Source organism: Panulirus ornatus, chromosome 22 (genome assembly GCF_036320965.1).
Source record: "Panulirus ornatus isolate Po-2019 chromosome 22, ASM3632096v1, whole genome shotgun sequence".
In the NCBI taxonomy this organism is placed as follows: domain Eukaryota; kingdom Metazoa; phylum Arthropoda; class Malacostraca; order Decapoda; family Palinuridae; genus Panulirus; species Panulirus ornatus.
The window spans coordinates 10,083,515-10,104,925 of NC_092245.1; the positions used below are offsets into that span (position 1 = coordinate 10,083,515).

The window sequence follows — 21,411 nt, forward strand, 5'->3', positions numbered from 1 at the left end:
CCCTTTCAACCTACGTAGTGATAAGCGAACCCTTTCAACCTACGTAGTGAAAAGCGAACCCTTTAGACCTATGCAGTAAGATGCAAACTCTAAATCTACCTTGCGAGAAGTGAACCCTATTACCTACGTAGAGATGCGAACTCTTCTGGCGTAGTTACATAATGAAGTGCCAACCCTTTAGACTTGTGTAGAGACGAGCAAACCCACGTAGTGAAGCGGAGGCCTTCATGTAGCGGAGTGGTAGATCCTAGGATGTGACTGTCTCTTTATAGGTATTATAGCAAACCACCACCAGGTAAGGTTGTGTGAGCAGACTTGGCTTGACCTTACTTTCCCTACAGGCCGTTACTGACGGCAACACCGAAGAGGCAAGCGAGGAGAAGAAGGAGCGCAGGAAGAAGAAGAAGTCCAGGGAGCGAGATATTGTCGGCGAGATGGCTGCTCCAGTACCAGCACCAGCACCAGCACCCTCTGATCTCTCTCTCTCAGAGATAGAGGCCGTCTCGGTTCCCACCGAGAGTGAGGCAGTCCCAGTGAGTACTGAAGCTGCTGTTGAAGAGGAAGTGTTAGATGAGAAGGAGCGCAAGAGGTTGGAGAAGAAGAAAAGGAAGGCTGAACGTGAAGCTGCCGCTAAGGCTGCCATGGAGGCCGAACTGGCCGCCCTCGCTGCTGCCGAGGCCGAGCTGGCCCGCCTAGAGGCCGAGAGCAACGCCCTGAAGCCTGAAGCCCCTGTCCCTGAGGTGGTCACCCCCGTTGAAGTCGTCGCTGCCCCCGCTGATGCTGCTGTCCCCCTTGCTGAGCCAGCTGCTGAGGTGAAAAGTGAGTCTGCTGCTGAGAAATGTGAGTCATCGACCGAGGTAGTGTGTGAGGGTGTGTGTGTGACGCCTGAGACCCTGGGTGACCCAGCCCCCTCCGAGCCCCCCCTTCACGTTCCCCCACAGGAAGAGCAGGAGTCTCCACAGGTTGTGGAGCACGTGTCCCGCCAGCTGACTGACGAACCACAAGCCATCCACGAGTCAGTGCCGGCTCTCGAGCCTCCACTGGAGGAGTCCCAGGTGGAACCTTCAATGGAGGTATCTCATGAGGAACTTCCAGCGGAAGAATCCCATGTGGAACTTCCAGTGGAGAAGCTTCAGCTTGAGGCCCAACTGGGGACTCCAGTTGGGGTACCCAAATCTGAAGAACTCTTGTTAGAGCCTCCAGACCAGGAACCCCATGCTGAGGAGAGCCAAGTGGAGCCTCCAGTGGAGGAACCTCAAGCTGATGAGCCCCAGGTGGAGCCTCCAGTGGAGGTACCCCTGGTCGAAACTTCCCAAGTGGAGGCTCAGATGGAGGCGCCGTACGCAAAGGAGCCGGTGGCAGTAGTGGAGGAGGAGACGCCAGTGGTGGAGAGCACTGCTGAGGAGCCAGGGATGGCGACTCGCCGTGCTGCTGCTTATGATGAGGATGCTGGGTGGCTGGATGGTTGGGTCGCTGCTGGCACCGAGGAGACAGGTCTGCACCTAGGTTAGTTGGTCCGGCCACAAGTGATCACGTCTCATTCATCACCGCTCCGCCGCCAAGCTCCACGACGTCGTCTTTACTTCTCTCTGTCTCTCTCTCTCCCAACCCGTCAACCCCAATACGTGACGACGTTCCAACAAGATCGCACGACCAACCATTTATGTCTAAAGTTCCCTCACACTGCCTTCGTTAACTGTTGGGACGTCTGTTGCGTGTCAAAGCCGGTGGTCTTGCTGAAAAATACTTCAATAGTCAGCCTTACAACAGTTGTCCCTACGCAAGAATCTGCTCTCTATCACTTACGCTACACATGAACTAGGCAGCTACCGGAGTCAGTCAAAAATTTTTGTTCAACAATTATGATATTCTTCAGCCAAAGGCCACGTTTGCATGACCTCCCTTTTATGTTTTGGGTAAAAATTCTCCTCATCTCTACCTGGGTACAACTTTTCCACAAAATACCTTATAATTCAGGAAACAATATCCAAACCCAATGGTCTGGACATCATAGCTAGGTAACAGTTACTCAGATCACAGGCCCAGCCCACTGTAGACTGTCTTCCCGCCCCAACCTGTGAAGAGAATCTCATCCGTACACAAGACCGTGGCGCTGTCCAGGTGGAGATGGTGAGCAATGCCCACTCCGAACAAAGGCTTCTTATAACAGCTATTTAACACCGATTACCAGAACCAAACGTGACATGGGTACAGATAACGTGACACTGTCTTATACTCCGAAAATGTCACCTTTACTTCCAATGGCTGCATGATGTTGCATGACATACACGAGACGGCACAGGTTAACGGTGGATACGGTCCATCATTGTCACAAGCAAGAATAACTTGTCCCCGGCGGTGGCGAGAGGCAATAATGCCATGCAAGTGTTCAAAGTAATCCCAGGAAAACTGACTCATACATCATAGGCATTTAATAAGAAACTCGCAGTCGAATGAAATGAAATAAATATAGAAGTCAAAATGGGTTTGGTCCAACGTAGCAAGTGTTGATGGTCGTGCACATCCTGGCTCTGTACAACATAGCAAGTGTTGATGGTCGTGCACATCTGTAAAACATCTGTTGAACGCGACATTCACTTCATTATATCATATCATTCGTTTTCTCTTTACAAAATGCCTTGGCCTCTATTAATGATATGGCAGCACTGCTTTTAATATCAAGATCTGCTTAAATGTTGGTTCAGTTATGTATTCTGTACCACACTTTCAGTCTATGATTAATACTGTAATATCAAATATTTTCCTTCTATGTGGTTAAAACCAGAACCTGTGGACTGACAAACAATGCATGTAGCAGCAACTATTGTGGTTCCGTGTCTGCTCAAGTAAGGTAAAGTCTGAGTTTGTTTGTTACCGTCAACTAACATGTAGCCGCCCTTATCAACCTGACTTATTAAGTATCTCTTGACTCATGATTCAAAACTTGACACTTGCTGAGAGTCCATCTTGAGAGCCAGCTAGTGTTACTCCATGAGCCAAGACAAGTGCATGGTTCTAGTATCCAGACAAATGATTTCCTTGTTTCAGCCAGATCCACCCACCATCAATCTGCCCTTCCTTTATTGCCTTATAATGAAGCTTTAACATGATGTATGTAAATATTGATGCCCACATCATCATTATGAGACCAACATACCTAGTCTGAGAGTCATCTGCTGCTCTACTACACTTCACTACACTATACTACACTAAAATACATTATACTACACTACAGTACACTACAATACACTACATTGTACTACACTTCACTACACTACACTGACGCACACTACACAAGACTGGTCAGTGAAACCAGACTTGACGCACACCACCACGTAACATCATCATTCCCTGACGTACACTGGTCGGTGCGACATCATGCCGTGCCACCTGGCGCTGGGTCAGCAACCATCAATGGTGGGTGTGACTGTAACAAGGAAAGTAACCAGGTGTACGTGCACTACTGCCCCCTTCCCTCCCCAGAACAAGCAACACTGCACATGATAACACTCTACTCCCTCAGGTGTCTCAGTAAATAAAGTTAAAAGTTTAACATTATACTGAAGTTATTCCAATGGGAATGGCTTCAGTGCCATGTGGACGTCATAAGGCATCTTCAGTTGTCTTTCATTCTTGCAGTGTCGACCTTAGTGCCGGGTGGTCATATTAATGCTATAGTGACATATGTGAATATAAAGCATGGAAACATTTCAGCACAGTCTCTAAGGGGAACCTTCACTTCCTCTAGCTGTCCATCTTACCAAAGCCAAAAGGAAATTGCAATCCGCCACCAGCAAGCTTCTTGCAGTGGGAACATTAATACGCTCACATAAAACTCACAAGAAGAGCTCAGGTATGTTGTGATAACACACTGTCTCACCACCCGGCTGTTCAACACTGTCCACGACGGCTTAACACATGCATACTAAATGATTCACACATGCCTCTTGGGTTGTCCGTCGTCAACCTAGAAATGGATACGAAATTCATGGCGAGTCACCAGACGAAGGACCCCGGGAGCCTTGACCCCTGACCCAGACGCCCCCCCCCCCCCTCCAACCGCCTTGACCTAGACGCCCCTAACCTTCAGCTTGTAACCTACAAACAACGGGACAAATGACTCCAAACATTCCTTTCAATCTGACGTCATCATTCATTTCATCAATTGTAATTATATCAAAGTTGGATGACGAATCAGTTGTACTTGGTTACATCTAAGATGTATGATATCATATGGCGTAATAATGCACATTTCTCTCAAGAAATGGTTTGAATTTATAAGCTAACCTCCAAAAATACCTCAGAGAATTTTGTCTATCAAATGCCACTCCGTTTACGATGTGCCTTCTCTCCAGTCTTTTTCTTTTAGTTATATGTTGTTCAAAAAGCCTTAAAGTTTGACTTAATTTACTTATATTCTTCACATACTTAACAAGATAATAATTAATCAGTGGACTGCATGCTTTACCTTCTTTTGTTGCTTTATTTTAGCGGAGTAGAAGCAGTAGCTAGCTAGAGCGGCCTCCAGCCACGGCCCGGTACGTATTGCAGCTGACATTTATTTATTTTGGGTTATTATACCAAGTGCCTGTGTTTAGTTCTCCAATATTTGCTGCAACTTATCTTTAATTTCACTCTCAAGTCACTTTATTTTACAATTATATTTCTAACTTATTGACATCTGACAGTGTTAGCCAGGAACATTATCCTTAACTTAATGTTTCAGTGACATCACTCTATCCTCGAGTTAATGTGCCAGTGACATCACTCTATCCTCGAGTTAATGTGCCAGTGACATCACTCTATCCTCGAGTTAATGTGTCAGTGACATCACTCTATCCTCGAGTTAATGTGTCAGTGACATCACTCTATCCTCGAGTTAATGTGTCAGTGACATCATTCTATCCTCGAGTTAATGTGTCAGTGACATCACTCTATCCTTGAGTTAATGTGTCAGTGACATCACTCTATCCTTGAGTTAATGTCAAAGACATCACTCTATCCTTCAGTTATTGTCAGTGACATCACTGTCCTTGAGTTAATGTCAGTGACATCACACTATTCTTGAGTTACTGTGTCGGTAACATCATTCTATCCTTAATGCGTCAGTGACACCATTCTATCCTTGAGTTTAAGTATCGCTGACATCACTCTATCCTTGAGTTAAAGTATCATTGACATCACTCTATCCTTGAGTTAATGTGTGACATCACTCTATAATTGTGTTAGTGACATTCTATTCTTATCAGTGACATCATTCTAAAGTTAACGTGTCAGTGACATCATTATCCTTAAGTTAATGTGTCAGTGACATCACTATCCTTAAATCAATGTCAGTGACATCACTATCCTTGAGCTTATGTCAGTGACATCACTATCCTTAAGTTAATGTCAATGACATCACTCTATCCTTAAGTTAACGTGTCAGTGACACCACTACCCTTAACTTAAAGTCAGTGACATCAGTCTATCCTTAAGTTAATGTCAGTGACATCAGTCTATCCTTAATTTAATGTGTCAGTGACATCACTCAATCTTTGAGTTACTGTGTCAGTGACATCACTCTATCCTTTAGTTACTGTGTCAGTGACATCACTCTATCCTTAATTTAATGTGTCAGTGACATCACTCTATCCTTGAGTTACTGTGTCAGTGACATCACTCTATCCTTAATTTAATGTGTCAGTGACATCACTATCCTTCAGTTAGTGTCAGTGACATCACTCTATCCTTAATTTAATGTGTCAGTGACATCACTCTATCCTTGAGTTACTGTGTCAGTGACATCACTCTATCCTTGATTTAATGTATCCTGGGACATCACTCTATCCTTGATTTAATGTATCCTGGGACATCACTCTATCCTTGATTTAATGTATCCTGGGACATCACTGTATCCTTGAGATAATGTGTCAGTGACATCACTATGTTCATGTCAGTGATCAATCTGTTCCTCCATTGTCGTTCCAGTCCATCAAATTAGTATACCCTTGAGTTACCGCCTCTGACAGCGTACTCATGAGTTACCGCCTTTATCATTATAATCATGAGTTATCGCCCCGATCCATGTAATCATGAGTTATTGCTCCTGTTAGTGTATTATCATTATTAATATTATTATTATTGTTATTACTATTATTATTATCATTATCATTATTATTACTAATATTATTATCATCATTACTAACGGTGTAATCGTGAGTTAACGTCTCTACTATTTTATTCATGAGCAAAATAGTTACCGCCCTTACTTATTTACTCATGAGTTACCGTCCCTGACAGCATACTGACGATTTACCATCTTTACCACAGTATTTGAGTTACCCTCCTTACCAGTGTATCTCATAAGTTACCACCTCCATCAGTGCACTCATGAGATACATTGGTGTCAGTATACTGAGTTATCGTCTGTACTAATGCACTCATCTACTCTGCAATATCTAGCCTAACAATAGCTTAGCATACAATGAAGTTCTCTTAATGTATATGAGTGACCACTCACCCTAACACTAGTTCCCTGCTATGAAATGTTCAAGTAACTTTTGACTTAGGAAAAATTTCATGAAAATACTTCAATCATAAATTTGTTGTTTCCAATATAATAACACGTTGTGACTCTCCTTCATCATTAATCGTCAGCTTCCAATGTCAATCTTGCTTTTATTGTGAATCCCAGTTTGATCTATAACAGTGTGTGACCCTAGCCATCATGTAACAATGTGACCCTAGCCATCATGTAACAATATGTGACCCTAGCCATCACGTAACAATGTGTGACCCTAGCCATCATGTAACAATGTGTGACCCTAGCCATCATGTAACAATATGTGACCCTAGCCATCATGTAACAATGTGTGACCCTAGCCATCATGTAACAATGTGTGACCCTAGCCATCATGTAACAATGTGTGACCCTAGCCATCACGTAACAATGAGTGACCCTAGCCATCATGTAACAATGTGTGACCCTAGCCATCATGTAACAATATGTGACCCTAGCCATCATGTAACAATATGTGACCCTAGCCATCATGTAACAATGTGTGACCCTAGCCATCATGTAACAATGTGTGACCCTAGCCATCACGTAACAATGAGTGAAGGGTGTATAGCGTGCTGCCTCTGTAAGATTAACTAACCTACTGTGTCACAGATACCGTCCACCTCGCTTGTGCCAACAACATCCTCCACTAACATAAACGCTGTATAGCAAACATAAAAATGCTTAAATTTACCGTATGAAAAAGTTTATTATTGTACCTCATAGAAGGACTGATAAAATATCTTGTACCTAAGGCTAGACTAAGACTTGTCAAACATCCTGTACCTCAAGTTAGGACTCCTCAAACATCCTGTACCTCAGTCTAGGACTTGTAAAACATCCTGTACCTCAGGCTAGGACTGGTCAAATATCCTGTGCCTCAGGCTAGGACCTGTCAAACATCCTTTACCTCAGGCTAGGACAGCTCACACATCCTGTACCTCAGGCTAAGACTGGTCAAACGTCCTGTACCTCAGGCTAGGACTGCTCAAACATCCTGTACCTCAGGCTAGGACTTGTAAAACATCCTGTACCTCAGGCTAGGACTGGCCAAATATCCTGTGCCTCAGGCTAGGACCTGTCAAACATCCTGTACCTCAGGCTAGGACAGCTCAAACATCCTGTACCTCAGGCTAGGACACCTCAAACATCCTGCACCTCAGGCTAGGACTTGTCAAACATCCTGTACCTCAAGCTAGGGCTGCTCAAACATCCTGTACCTCAGGCTAGGACTGCTCAAAGATCCTGTACCTCAGAATAGGACAGCTCAAACATCCTGTACCTCAAGCTAGGACTGGTCAAACATCCTGTACCTCAGGCTAAGACTGGTCAAACGTCCTGTACCTCAAGCTAGGACTTGTCAAACATCCTGCACCTCAGGCTAGGACAGCTCAAACATACTGTACCTCAAGCTAGGACTGGTCAAATATCCTGTACCTCAGGCTAGGACAGCTCGAACATACTGTACCTCAGTCTAGGACAGCTCAAACTTCCTGTACCTCAGGCTAGGACTTGTAAAACATCCTGTACCTCAGGCTAGGACTGGTCAAATATCCTGTGCCTCAGGCTAGGACCTGTCAAACATCCTGTACCTCAAGTTAGGACTCCTCAAACATCCTGTACCTAAGGCTAGGACTGCTCAAACATCCTATACCTCAGGCTAGGACTGGTCAAACATCCTGTACCTCAAGCTAGGACAGCTCAAACATCCTGTACCTCAGGCTAGGACAGCTCAAACATCCTGCACCTCAAGCTATGAAGTGGTCAAACATCCTGTACCTCAGGCTAGGACTGCTCAAACATCCTGTACCTCAGGCTAAGACTGGTCAAACGTCCTGTACCTCAGGCTAGGACTGCTCAAACATCCTGTACCTCAGGCTAGGACTTGTAAAACATCCTGTACCTCAGGCTAGGACTGGCCAAATATCCTGTGCCTCAGGCTAGGACCTGTCAAACATCCTGTACCTCAGGCTAGGACAGCTCAAACATCCTGTACCTCAGGCTAGGACAGCTCAAACATCCTGCATCTCAAGCTAGGACTTGTCAAACATCCTGTACCTCAAGCTAGGGCTGCTCAAACATCCTGTTCCTCAGGCTAGGACAGCTCAAAGATCCTGTACCTCAGGCTAGGACAGCTCAAACATCCTGTACCTCAAGCTAGGACTGGTCAAACATCCTGTACCTAGGGCTAAGACTGGTCAAACGTCCTGTACCTCAAGCTAGGACTTGTCAAACATCCTGTACCTCAGGCTAGGACTGCTCAAACATCCTGTACCTCAGGCTAGGACTGGTCAAACATCCTGTACCTCAGGCTAAGACTGGTCAAAAATCCTGTACCTCAGGCTAGGACTTGTCAAACATCCTGTACCTCAGGCTAGGATAGCTCAAACATACTGTACCTCAGGCTAGGACTGGTCAAATATCCTGTACCTCAGGCTAGGACAGGTCAAACATCCTGCACCTCAAGCTAGGACTGCTCAAACCTCCGGTGCTTCACGCTAGGATTGGTTGAATATCCAATACCTCATGGTAGGATTGATAAGACATCCTGTACTCCAAGATAGGACTGGCCATACGTGTTGTGCCACACTTGCTCAACCCCCGGTAAAACACAGACGAGAGGAAGACACCTCAAGCAGGCAGATCATAATCACACTCCAACTGTTAGTGTTGGAAGTATTTCATAGTCTGGTACTTATTCTTTTTTATTTAGGTTGTTAATTCAAGATAACGTAGTTCTATGCGTGATACTACCTCTCGAAGTTGGCTTTATCTTAATGGGCTATCATTACTATTTATCTAACTCGATATACATATATTAGCTGGTAATCATCGCTGGTAGTCTAACTCAAAACAGATACTGAATACACTACCATCTTAAGACAGTCAACTGAGCATAAGATTCACAAAGCTTTCTAACGAAGAACTTTAGTTTACATAAATGAAATAATCTCATCTCAGAGCTCTCTTCTTTTTATTCCCTTCCTGATTTTGTTCCCTCATGTGCACTAGCGTCCTCTGTGGCCGATCTATCTCCCTGATTGTTGATGGACCAGCCTCTCCCTCTTTCCCCATCAACAGCGGTGTTCCTCAAGGTTCTGTCCTGTCACCTACACTTCTTCTTCTACAAATAACCAAATGCACTCATACGCTGACGACTCAATACTGCAGCATTCCTGCACATCCCTCAGTTCTGCTCCTTCTTCTCTCACTCTATGTGCATCTCGTCTCGAGACAACTTCCTCAATAAACTCAGACTCAGAGATCTCAGTGTAGTAGACGAAATCAGGATAATTTCAATGCCTCCAAGACCCATTTTCTACCCATTTCTATATTGAAAATTCCTCACTTTTCCTCTCTCTTTTGACGGTTCTGTAGTTCCACCTGTTTTGACTCAGTGAACATACCTGGTATTACAGTAACATCCACTCTATCTTGGAAACCCCACATTACGGAAATAACTAATGTTTACCTCTAAGAAACTGGGAGTCCTGTTTAGATGTAGAAATATCTTTCCTTTCTATCTTAAATAATTACTGAATACACCACACTTGTTGTGGTCACTATGAAGTGCCAGTGATCAATACCCTATCCCATCCTCGTATTGGTCAATATTGCATCCTTGTAGTGTTCACTATGATGTGCCAGTGATCAATACCCTATCCCATCCTCGTACTGGTAAATGTCTCATCCTTGTCATTAGTCTTGAAGAGTGCTGTAGTAGTACTGTAGTAAGGTACTGCAAATATACGAGCAGGATGCACAATCTTCTAGGAACAGAAGTGAGTGAGGAGCCGGCCACCAGGACCATCCAGGCTGGCCCAGACCACCTCACGGCCGCTGACGCTGACGACACCAGCAAGTTGGATGACGACCACCTTGTCCAGCAGATGTGAAGCCAAGCCATGCCTCACCAACAACCAGTGAATGTTATCAATAATGGCGTACAATGTTTTCTATAATTTTCTCTCTTGATGCACTGTACCTTGAACCTCCAGCACTTGTGCTGGTGAAAGTTAAGATTGTCTAAGAGAGATCACTCTTGATATAAACGTCCAGATCTGTGTCTCAGATGGTTTGGTGTCATTTTCTTCCATCTTCAAATTCATTCTACAATTATCAGATGACACAGCAAATGGTTTAGTTGGTCCTACCTCCAGTACCGTGATGTAGACTACCCGTCTCTTGAGTGGACCCCTTACCTACCCTAACACTGCACACTCTTCTATATGGACCAGTGTTCTATTTCAGTATTTCATATGTTTAAAAAACAATAACAATATTGGTTATAATTATAATAGCTCAACTGATAATGATTTTAAATTTGTAAAGCTAAATATTTAGGAGAGCGTTAAGTAGGTGTATAATAAAGGAATACGTCTATCAATAGGTACTGTCATGAGAATGATGTAGTGTCTGGCTGTAGCTTTATAGTTATATCATCCCATGGTTGCAAGATGTCCTTGGCTGAATTCTTAGCGCAAAGTTGGGTAACAGCTCAAGCAACCATCTTCATAGCTCGGTCATGACAAAATCAACATTAAAGAACTCAGCAATAACTCTACAATACACATACGGATGTAAACCTTCAAGTCTACATAATGTAAGTCATACGTGAGTAACTAGTTACTATCTTGTAGCGGGGCCAAGTAACCACCCCGACTGGAGCCTCTGCATCAGCCCAAGTGTGCCCCAGTACCAGTACAGTGATCTTATATGTAACGTCTCTTTTAAAGGCATGACAACACAACAAGTAGAACTGTTTGTTTTCAGTCGCTTTCAAATGAAAAAATAAAAAACAAAAAACAAAAAACCTGCAAATATTTAGCTAACATAAAGATATCATAATTGATGTTGAAAAAATTTTGTTCCGACGTTTTCTTGTTCATCTTCTGACAATAGTATGTTTTCTTCACAATAAAAATGTTAAAAAACGCGAACATTTAAGCTTTTAATTTCTAACATTACCTCGGGTGGAATATATAAGAGGTATGGAGAAGAGTATCTCCTGAAATATCTATCAATCTCTACACTATCCTTCTTTATACATGTCACATCTATTCATCACTACACTATCCATCCTTCTTCATACCGAAGTATAAAAATCATTTCCATGACTCAGATATTTCAGTCCATGTTCAGATATGATCAAACTTGAAAGAACTTGCACAATGATGTTCTCATCTGTCTGTGTGAGTAGGAGAACATTCACAAGTCAATGTGTATTGTTTTAGACACATGGGGGTGGATATGGCAGTGAATGAATGGGAACCTTGGATGGGGAAGTGTCATATGATGAGTGAGATGTTCCAGGAATGTTAGGTCATTATCTGGAAGGGCGAAAATGGGTATGTTTAAGGCATAGTAGCCCCAAGGATGTAGTGGGAGACATGTACTATTATTGATAAGGGTGTGCACAGGAGGAAGGAATGTGTTGGAAATGAAATGCCTGTAGACAATATGTGGTGCTCATGAGGTATTTTGATCATGTAAATAATGTAAGACAGTAATATTGCAATAAAAAGAGTATGGTTGAGCTACAGACGATATACTGAAATAGTTTGAACAAATGGAGAGAATAAGTGAAGAGAGATTAACAAAGATCATGTGTTGGAAGTAGAGAAAACAACAAGAAAGGGAATACCAAAATGGTTATGGAAGGATAAAGTGAAAAAAAAGATCGTGGTCGGGGCCTGAACGAAGAGGAGGGTAATAGGAACGCACGGAAGAGAGTGAACAGCAAAGAAGTGATATACAGGGGTCGACGTGCTGTCAATAGACTGAACCAGGGCATATGAAGCAGCCGGGATAAACCATTGAAAAGTATGTGGTGCCTGGTTTTAGATAGAGGACTGCGGTTCCGGTGACTTACACATGACAGCTAGAAAAAGTATGTGAGCCAATGCGTTCCTCTCGTCTGTTCCAGGCGCTACCAAGCAAACGATGAAAACGGCGAGCAATAAATAATAAATGAAAGAGAAAAGTAAGAATATATCTATCTATCTATCTATCTATCTATCTATCTATCTATATATATATATATATATATATATATATATATATATATATATATATATATATATTTTTTTTTTTTTTTTTTTTTTTTATACTTTGTCGCTGTCTCCCGCGTTTGCGAGGTAGCGCAAGGAAACAGACGAAAGAAATGGCCCAACCCCCCCCATACACATGTACATACACACGTCCACACACGCAAATATACATACCTACACAGCTTTCCATGGTTTACCCCAGACGCTTCACATGCCTTGATTCAATCCACTGACAGCACGTCAACCCCTGTATACCACATCGCTCCAATTCACTCTATTCCTTGCCCTCCTTTCACCCTCCTGCATGTTCAGGCCCCGATCACACAAAATCCTTTTCACTCCATCTTTCCACCTCCAATTTGGTCTCCCTCTTCTCCTCGTTCCCTCCACCTCCGACACATATATCCTCTTGGTCAATCTTTCCTCACTCATTCTCTCCATGTGCCCAAACCATTTCAAAACACCCTCTTCTGCTCTCTCAACCACGCTCTTTTTATTTCCACACATCTCTCTTACCCTTACGTTACTTACTCGATCAAACCACCTCACACCACACATTGTCCTCAAACATCTCATTTCCAGCACATCCATCCTCCTACGCACAACTCTATCCATAGCCCACGCCTCGCAACCATACAACATTGTTGGAACTACTATTCCTTCAAACATACCCATTTTTGCTTTCCGGGATAATGTTCTCGACTTCCACACATTTTTCAAGGCTCCCAAAATTTTCGCCCCCTCCCCCACCCTATGATCCACTTCCGCTTCCATGGTTCCATCCGCTGACAGATCCACTCCCAGATATCTAAAACACTTCACTTCCTCCAGCCTCTCACCATTCAAACTCACCTCCCAATTGACTTGACCCTCAACCCTACTGTACCTAATAACCTTGCTCTTATTGACATTTACTCTTAACTTTCTTCTTCCACACACTTTACCAAACTCCGTCACCAGCTTCTGCAGTTTCTCACATGAATCCGCCACCAGCGCTGTATCATCAGCGAACAACAACTGACTCACTTCCCAAGCTCTCTCATCCCCAACAGACTTATATATATATATATATATATATTCCTATGAGTCCACGGGGAAAATGAAACACGAAAAGTTCCCAAGTGCACTTTCGTGTAATAATCACATCATCAGGGGAGACACAAGAGAGGAATATAACAGTCAGTTGATATACATCGAAGAGACGAAGCTAGGACGCCATTTGGTAAACCTTACATCCTCGATAAAAACTTTTCACTGCCTCTAGCAGCTTACCTCCCACACCATATACCTTCCACAAAGCATCTCTATCAACTCTATCATATGCCTTCTCCAGATCCATAGATGCAACATACTAATCCATCTGTTTTTCTAAGTATTTCTTACATATATTCTTCGAAGCAAACACCTGATCCAAACATCCTCTACCACTTCTCAAACTACACTGTTCTTCCCCAATCTGATGCTCTGTACATGCCTTCACTCTCTCAATTAATACCCTCTCATATAATTTCCCAGGAATACTCAACAAACCTGTACCTCTGTAATTTGAATACTCATCTTTATCCCCTTTGCCTTCGTATAATGGCACTATGCATGCATTCCGCCAATTCTCAGGCACTTCACCATGAGCCATACATACACTGAATATCCTTACCAACCAGTCAACAACACAGTCACCCCCTTTTTTTTAATAAATTCTACTGCAATACCATCCACCCGCCGCCCTGCCAGCTTTCATCTCCCGCAAAACTTTCACTACCTCTTCTCTGTTTACCAAATCATTCTCCAAAACACCCTATATCTGCCACTCTATCATCAAAAACATTAACCAAACCTTCAAAATACTCACTCCATCTCCTTCTCACTTTACCACTTACTTGTTATAACCTCCCCATTAGCCCCCAACACCGATGTTCCCATTTGTTCTCTTGTCTTACGCACTTTATTTACCTCCTTCCAAAACATCTTTTTATTCTCCCTAAAATTTAACGATACTCTCTCACTCCAACTCTCATTTGCCCTCTTTTTCACCTCTTGCACCTTTCTCTTGACCTCCTGCCTCTTTCTTTTATACATCTCCCAGTCATTTACACTACTTTCCAGCAAAAATCGTCCAAAAGCCTCTCTCCTCTCTTTCGCTAATAATCTTACTTCTTCATCCCACCACTCACTACCCCTCCTAATCTGCCCACCTCCCACCTTTCTCATGCCACAGGCATCTTTTCCGCAAGCCATCACTGCTTCCCTAAATACATCCCATTCCTCCACCACTCCCCTTACCTCCTTTGTTCTCACCTTTTTCCATTCTGCTCTCAATCACTCCAGGTACTTCCTTACATAAGTCTCTTTTCAAGCTCACATATTCTCACCACTCTCTTCACCCCAACATTCTCTCTTTTCTGAAAACGTCTATAAATCTTCACCTTCGCTTCCACGAGATAATGATCAGACAGCCGTCCAGTTGTCCCTCTCAGCACATTAACATCCAAAAGACTCTTTCACGCGCCTATCAATTAACACGTAATCCAATAATGTTCTGGCAATCTCTCCTACTTACATACATTTACTTATGCATAGCTCTCTTTTTAAGCCAGGTATTCCCAATCACCAGTCCTTTTTCAGCACACAAATCTACAAGCTCTTCACCATTTCCATTTACAACACTGAACACCCCATGTACACCAGTTATTCCCTCAACTGCTACATTACTCACCTTCGCATTCAAATCACCCATCACTATAACCCGGTCTCGTGCATCAAAGCTGCTAACACACACACTCAGCTACTCCCAAAAAACTTGCCTCTCATGATCTTCCTTCTCATGACCAGGTGCACAGGCACCAATAATCACCCATCTCTCTCCATCCACTTTCAGTTTCATCCATATCAATATACAGTTTACTTTCTTACACTCTATCACATACTCCCACCATTCCTGTTTCAGGAGTAGTGCTACTCCTTCCCTTGCTCTCGTCCTCTCACTAACCTTTGATTTTACTATCAAGACATTCCCAAACCACTCTTCCCCTTTACCCTTGAGCTTCGTTTCACTCAGAGCCAAAACATCCAGGTTCCTTTCCTCAAACATTCTACCTATCTCTCCTTTTTTCTCATCTTGGTTACATCCACACACATTTAGACACTCCAGTCTGATCCTTCGAGGAGGCTAAGCACTCCCCGCATGACTTCTGTTTCCCTTTTACAAAGTTAAGATACAAGTAGGGAAGGGATTCTAACCCTAGAAACCCCCGCTCCCGTCCCCTTTAGCCGCCTTCTACGACACGCTGGGAATGCGTGGGAATTTTTTTTCCTATCCCCAGGGATATATATGTATATATATATATATATATATATATATATATATATTGAGGATTGGCGGAATGCGTGCATAGTGCCATTGTACAAAGGCAAAGGGGATAAGAGTGAGTGCTCCAATTACAGAGGTATAAGTTTGTTGAGTATTCCTGGTAAATCATATGGGAGGGTATTGATTGAGAGGGTGAAGGCATGTACAGAGCATCAGATTGGGGAAGAGCAGTGTGGTTTCAGAAGTGGTAGAGGATGTGTGGATCAGGTGTTTGCTTTGAAGAATGTATGTGAGAAATACTTAGAAAAGCAAATGGATTTGTATGTGGCATTTATGGATCTGGAGAAGGCATATGATAGAGTTGATAGAGATGCTCTGTGGAAGGTATTAAGAATATATGGTGTGGGAGGCAAGTTGTTAGAAGCAGTGAAAAGTTTTTATCGAGGATGTAAGGCATGTGTACGTGGAGGAAGAGAGGAAAGTGATTGGTTCTCAGTGAATGTAGGTTTGCGGCAGGGGTGTGTGATGTCTCCATGGTTGTTTAATTTGTTTATGGATGGGGTTGTTAGGGAGGTAAATGCAAGAGTCTTGGAAAGAGGGGCAAGTATGAAGTCTGTTGGGGATGAGAGAGCTTGGGAAGTGAGTCAGTTGTTGTTCGCTGATGATACAGCGCTGGTGGCGGATTCATGTGTGAAACTGCAGAAGCTGGTGACGGAGTTTGGTAAGGTGTGTGGAAGAAGAAAGTTAAGAGTAAATGTGAATAAGAGCAAGGTTATTAGGTACAGTAGGGTTGAGGGTCAAGTCAATTGGGAGGTGAGTTTGAATGGAGAAAAACTGGAGGAAGTGAAGTGTTTTAGATATCTGGGATTGGATCTGGCAGCGGATGGAACCATGGAAGCGGAAGTGGATCATAGGGTGGGGGAGGGGGCGAAAATTTTGGGAGCCTTGAAAAATGTGTGGAAGTCGAGAACATTATCCCGGAAAGCAAAAATGGGTATGTTTGAAGGAATAGTGGTTCCAACAATGTTGTATGGTTGCGAGGCGTGGGCTATGGATAGAGTTGTGCGCAGGAGGATGGATGTGCTGGAAATGAGATGTTTGAGGACAATGTGTGGTGTGAGGTGGTTTGATCGAGTAAGTAACGTAAGGGTAAGAGAGATGTGTGGAAATAAAAAGAGCGTGGTTGAGAGAGCAGAAGAGGGTGTTTTGAAATGGTTTGGGCACATGGAGAGAATGAGTGAGGAAAGATTGACCAAGAGGATATATGTGTCGGAGGTGGAGGGAACGAGGAGAAGAGGGAGACCAAATTGGAGGTGGAAAGATGGAGTGAAAAGGATTTTGTGTGATCGGGGCCTGAACATGCAGGAGGGTGAAAGGAGGGCAAGGAATAGAGTGAATTGGAGCGATGTGGTATACAGGGGTTGACGTGCTGTCAGTGGATTGAATCAAGGCATATGAAGCGTCCGGGGTAAACCATGGAAAGCTGTGTAGGTATGTATATTTGCGTGTGTGGACGTGTGTATGTACATGTGTATGGGGGGGGGGGGGGGGGGCCATTTCTTTCGTCTGTTTCCTTGCGCTACCTCGCAAACGCGGGAGACAGCGACGAGGTATAAAAAAAAAAAAAAATATATATATATATATATATATATATATATATATATATATATATATATATATATATATATATATATATATATATATATATTTTTTTTTTTAATTTGTCGCTGTCTCCCGCGTTTGCGAGGTAGCGCAAGGAAACAGACGAAAGAAATGGCCCAACCCACCCCCACACACATGCCTTGATTCAATCCACTGACAGCACGTCAACCCCGGTATACCACATCGCTCCAATTCACTCTATTCTTTGCCCTCCTTTCACCCTCCTGCATGTTCAGGCCCCGATCACACAAAATCTTTTTCACTCCATCTTTCCACCTCCAATTTGGTCTCCCTATTCTCCTCGTTCCCTCCACCTCCGACACATATATCCACTTGGTCAACCTTTCCTCACGCATTCTCTCCATGTGACCAAACCATTTCAAAACACCCTCTTCTGCTCTCTCAACCACGCTCTTTTTATTTCCACACATCTCTCTTACCCTTACGTTACTTACTCGATCAAACCACCTCACACCACACATTGTCCTCAAACATCTCATTTCCAGCACATCCATCCTCCTGCGCACAACTCTATCCATAGTCCACGCCTCGCAACCATACAACATTGTTGGAACCACTATTCCTTCAAACATACCCATTTTTGCTTTCCGAGATAATGTTCTCGACTTCCACACATTCTTCAAGGCTCCCAGAATTTTTGCCCCCTCCCCAACCCTATGATTCACTTCCGCTTCCATGGTTCCATCCGCTGCCAGATCCACTCCCAGATATCTAAAACACTTTACTTCCTCCAGTTTTTCTCCATTTAAACTTACCTTACAATTGACTTGACCCTCAACCCTACTGTACCTAATAACCTTGCTCTTATTCACATTTACTCTTAACTTTCTTCCTTCACACACTTTACCAAACTCAGTCACCAGCTTCTGCAGTTTCTCACATGAATCAGCCACCAGCGCTGTATCATCAGCGAACAACAACTGACTCACTTCCCAAGCTCTCTCATCCCCAACAGACTTCATACTTGCCCCTCTTTCCAAAACTCTTGCATTCACCTCCCTAACAACCCCATCCATAAACAAATTAAACAACCATGGAGACATCACACACCCCTGCCGCAAACCTACATTCACTGAGAACCAATCACTTTTCTCTCTTCCTACACGTACACATGCTTTACATCCTCGATAAAAACTTTTCACTGCTTCTAACAACTTGCCTCCCACACCATATATTCTTAGTACCTTCCACAGAGCATCTCTATCAACTCTATCATATGCTTCCTCCAGATCCATAAATGCTACATACAAATCCATTTGCTTTTCTAAGTACTTCTCACATACATTCTTCAAAGCAAACACCTGATCCACACATCCTCTACCACTTCTGAAACCACACTGCTCTTCCCCAATCTGATGCTCTGTACATGCCTTCACCCTCTCAATCAATACTCTCCCATATAATTTACCAGGAATACTCAACAAACTTATACCTCTGTAATTTGAGCACTCACTTTTATCCCCTTTGCCTTTGTACAATGGCACTATGCACTCATTCCGCCAATCCTCAGGCACCTCACCATGAATCATATATATATATATATATTTATATATATATATATATATATATATATATATATATATATATATATATATATATATATATATATATATATATTGGAAAGGATCACAATTTTGCGCGTGATCAAGATATTCCTATGAGTCCACGGAGAAAATGAAACACGAAACGTTCCCAAGTGCACTTTCGTGTAATAATCACATCATCAGGGGAGACACAAGTTTTGGACAATCACATGTTTACCAAATGGTGTCCTAGCTTCGTCTCTTCGATATATATCAACTGACTGTTATATTTCTCTCTTGTGTCTCCCCTGATGATGTGAGTATTACACGAAAGTGCACTTGGGAACTTTTCGTTTTTCATTTTCCCCGTGGACTCATAGGAATATATATATATGTATATATATATATATATATATATATATATATATATATATATATATATATATATATATATATATATATATATAAGGTAAGCGTTCAAACTACAGAGGTATACATAAAAGTTCGGTGAGTATGAGTGGTAAGTTGTATAGGAGGGTACCGATTGAGAGGGTGAAGGTATATAAAGAACATTCAGATTGGGGAGGAGCAGTGTGGTTTCAGAAGTGGTAGAGGATGTGTGGATCAGGTGTTTGCTTTGCAGAATGTGTGTGAGAAATACATAAAGAGGAACGGATGGATTTGCATGTTGCATTTATGGATCTGGAAAAGGCATATGAAAGGGTTCATAGAGATGCTCTGTGGAAGGTCTTAAGAGTATATGGTGTGGGAGGTAAGCTATTAGAAGCACCGAGAAGTTTTTATCTACGGTATAAAGCTTGAGTACGAGTAGGAAGAGAGAAGAGTGGATAGTCCTAAGTGAAGGTTGGTCCGCGGCAGGGGTGCGTAATGTCACCATGGCTGTTCAATTTGTTTATGGATGGGGTGGTGAGGGAGGTAAATGCAATAATTTGGAAAGATGGGCGAGTAGGCAATATATTGGGGATGAGAGGACCTGGGAAGTGAGTCAGTTGTTTACTGATGATACAGCACTGGTGGTTGATTTGAGTGAGAAACTGCAGAAGTTGGTGACCGAGTTTGGAAGAGAGTGTGAAAAAGTTAAGAGCAAATGTGAATAAAAGCACGGTCATTAGGTTCAGCAAGGTTGAGGGACATGTTATTTGGTGTGGGAGTCTGAATGGAGAAAAATTGGAGGAAGTGAAGTTTTAGATATCTAGGTGTGGACATAGCAGCAAATGGAACCATGGCAGCAGAAGTAATTCATAGGATGGAGAAGAAGGCGAAGGTTCTTGGAGCACTGAAGAATGCATGGAAAAAGAGAACGTTATCTGAGAGCAAAAATGGGTATGTTTGAAGGTATAGTAGTCCCAACGATGTTTTATGGATGCGAGACGTGGGGTACAGATAAGATTGTATGAAGGAGGGAGCATCTGTTGGAAATGAAATGTTTGAGGACATGTGGTGTGAGGTGGTTTGATCGAGTAAGTAACGAAAGGATGAGAGAGATATGTGGAAATGAAGAACGTGGTTAAGAAAGCAGAAGAGGATGTGTTGAAATGGTTCGGACATATGGAGAGAATGAGTGAGGATAGGTTAATAAAGAGGATATAGTTGTCAGAGGTGGTGGGAACAAGGAGAAGCGGGAGACCAAACTGGAGATGGAAGGATGGAGTGAAAAGGCAGGTTCCCGTAGCATCAGCAGTAGCTTACCATACCACTAGTAATGGTGTCGGCCACCGGGCAGGTGGAGGTCATCTCCCCCTTTGTGCGCTTGGGGTGTGCGGGTTTAGGCTGTTCTCCCGTGACTCCATAGGCAGATATCAGTTCCTGAGGTCGGGTTGTCGGGCGGGGTGGTGGATGCCTTGGCGGGGTTGCCCATTGCTCCCGCGCGACAGGCCGCACTGGAAGGTGAGCGGTACTGGAAGGTCGCTGTGTCCAAGTCGGCAAGGCAAGGTATATCCAACCATCGTCTATCTGCCACCTCTTAACTTACTTCTACCCATGCTGTCAGAAATTTGATCTTTAATCTTCCTCTTATAGTGTCCATACACTCTTTCCAACTGATAACTTCTTTCACTATCTACATGTAGATAGGTCGCCTGCCGACGTCCACCTTCTTTAGACAAGCACAGTAGTAGTAGTTAGACTTTCCCCACAGCACAGCACTAATTGGAAATGTTTAAAAAAAAAAATTGCCGTACAATCAGCGGGTACAGTTGGTCTCGCTACCGAGAGTAATGTACTTTGTAAGTGCAAGAAGCGCACATTTCCTGGCCACGTACATACATAGGTCTGTCTCTACCTTGA

At 43.2% G+C, this 21,411-nt stretch overlaps 1 protein-coding gene across 50 annotated transcripts in view; it reads left to right on the forward strand.

The window, feature by feature from the left end:
• Positions 1-11,483, forward strand: part of LOC139756531 (uncharacterized) — a 143,979-nt gene extending 132,496 nt beyond the window's left edge. For 32 of the 50 annotated variants that reach the window (XM_071676042.1, XM_071676044.1, XM_071676015.1 and 29 more), the window contains 2 exons: positions 342-1,506; positions 10,316-11,483. In XM_071676042.1, the coding sequence (XP_071532143.1) occupies positions 342-1,506; positions 10,316-10,437 (1,287 nt within the window). In that variant the 3' untranslated portion in view covers positions 10,438-11,483. Of the gene's footprint in view, positions 1-341; positions 1,507-3,748; positions 3,854-4,491; positions 4,539-10,315 lie in introns of all 50 variants that reach the window. The other 18 variants (XM_071676069.1, XM_071676027.1, XM_071676036.1 and 15 more) reach the window with 7 other exon arrangements.
• The last annotated feature ends 9,928 nt before the right edge of the window (positions 11,484-21,411 follow it).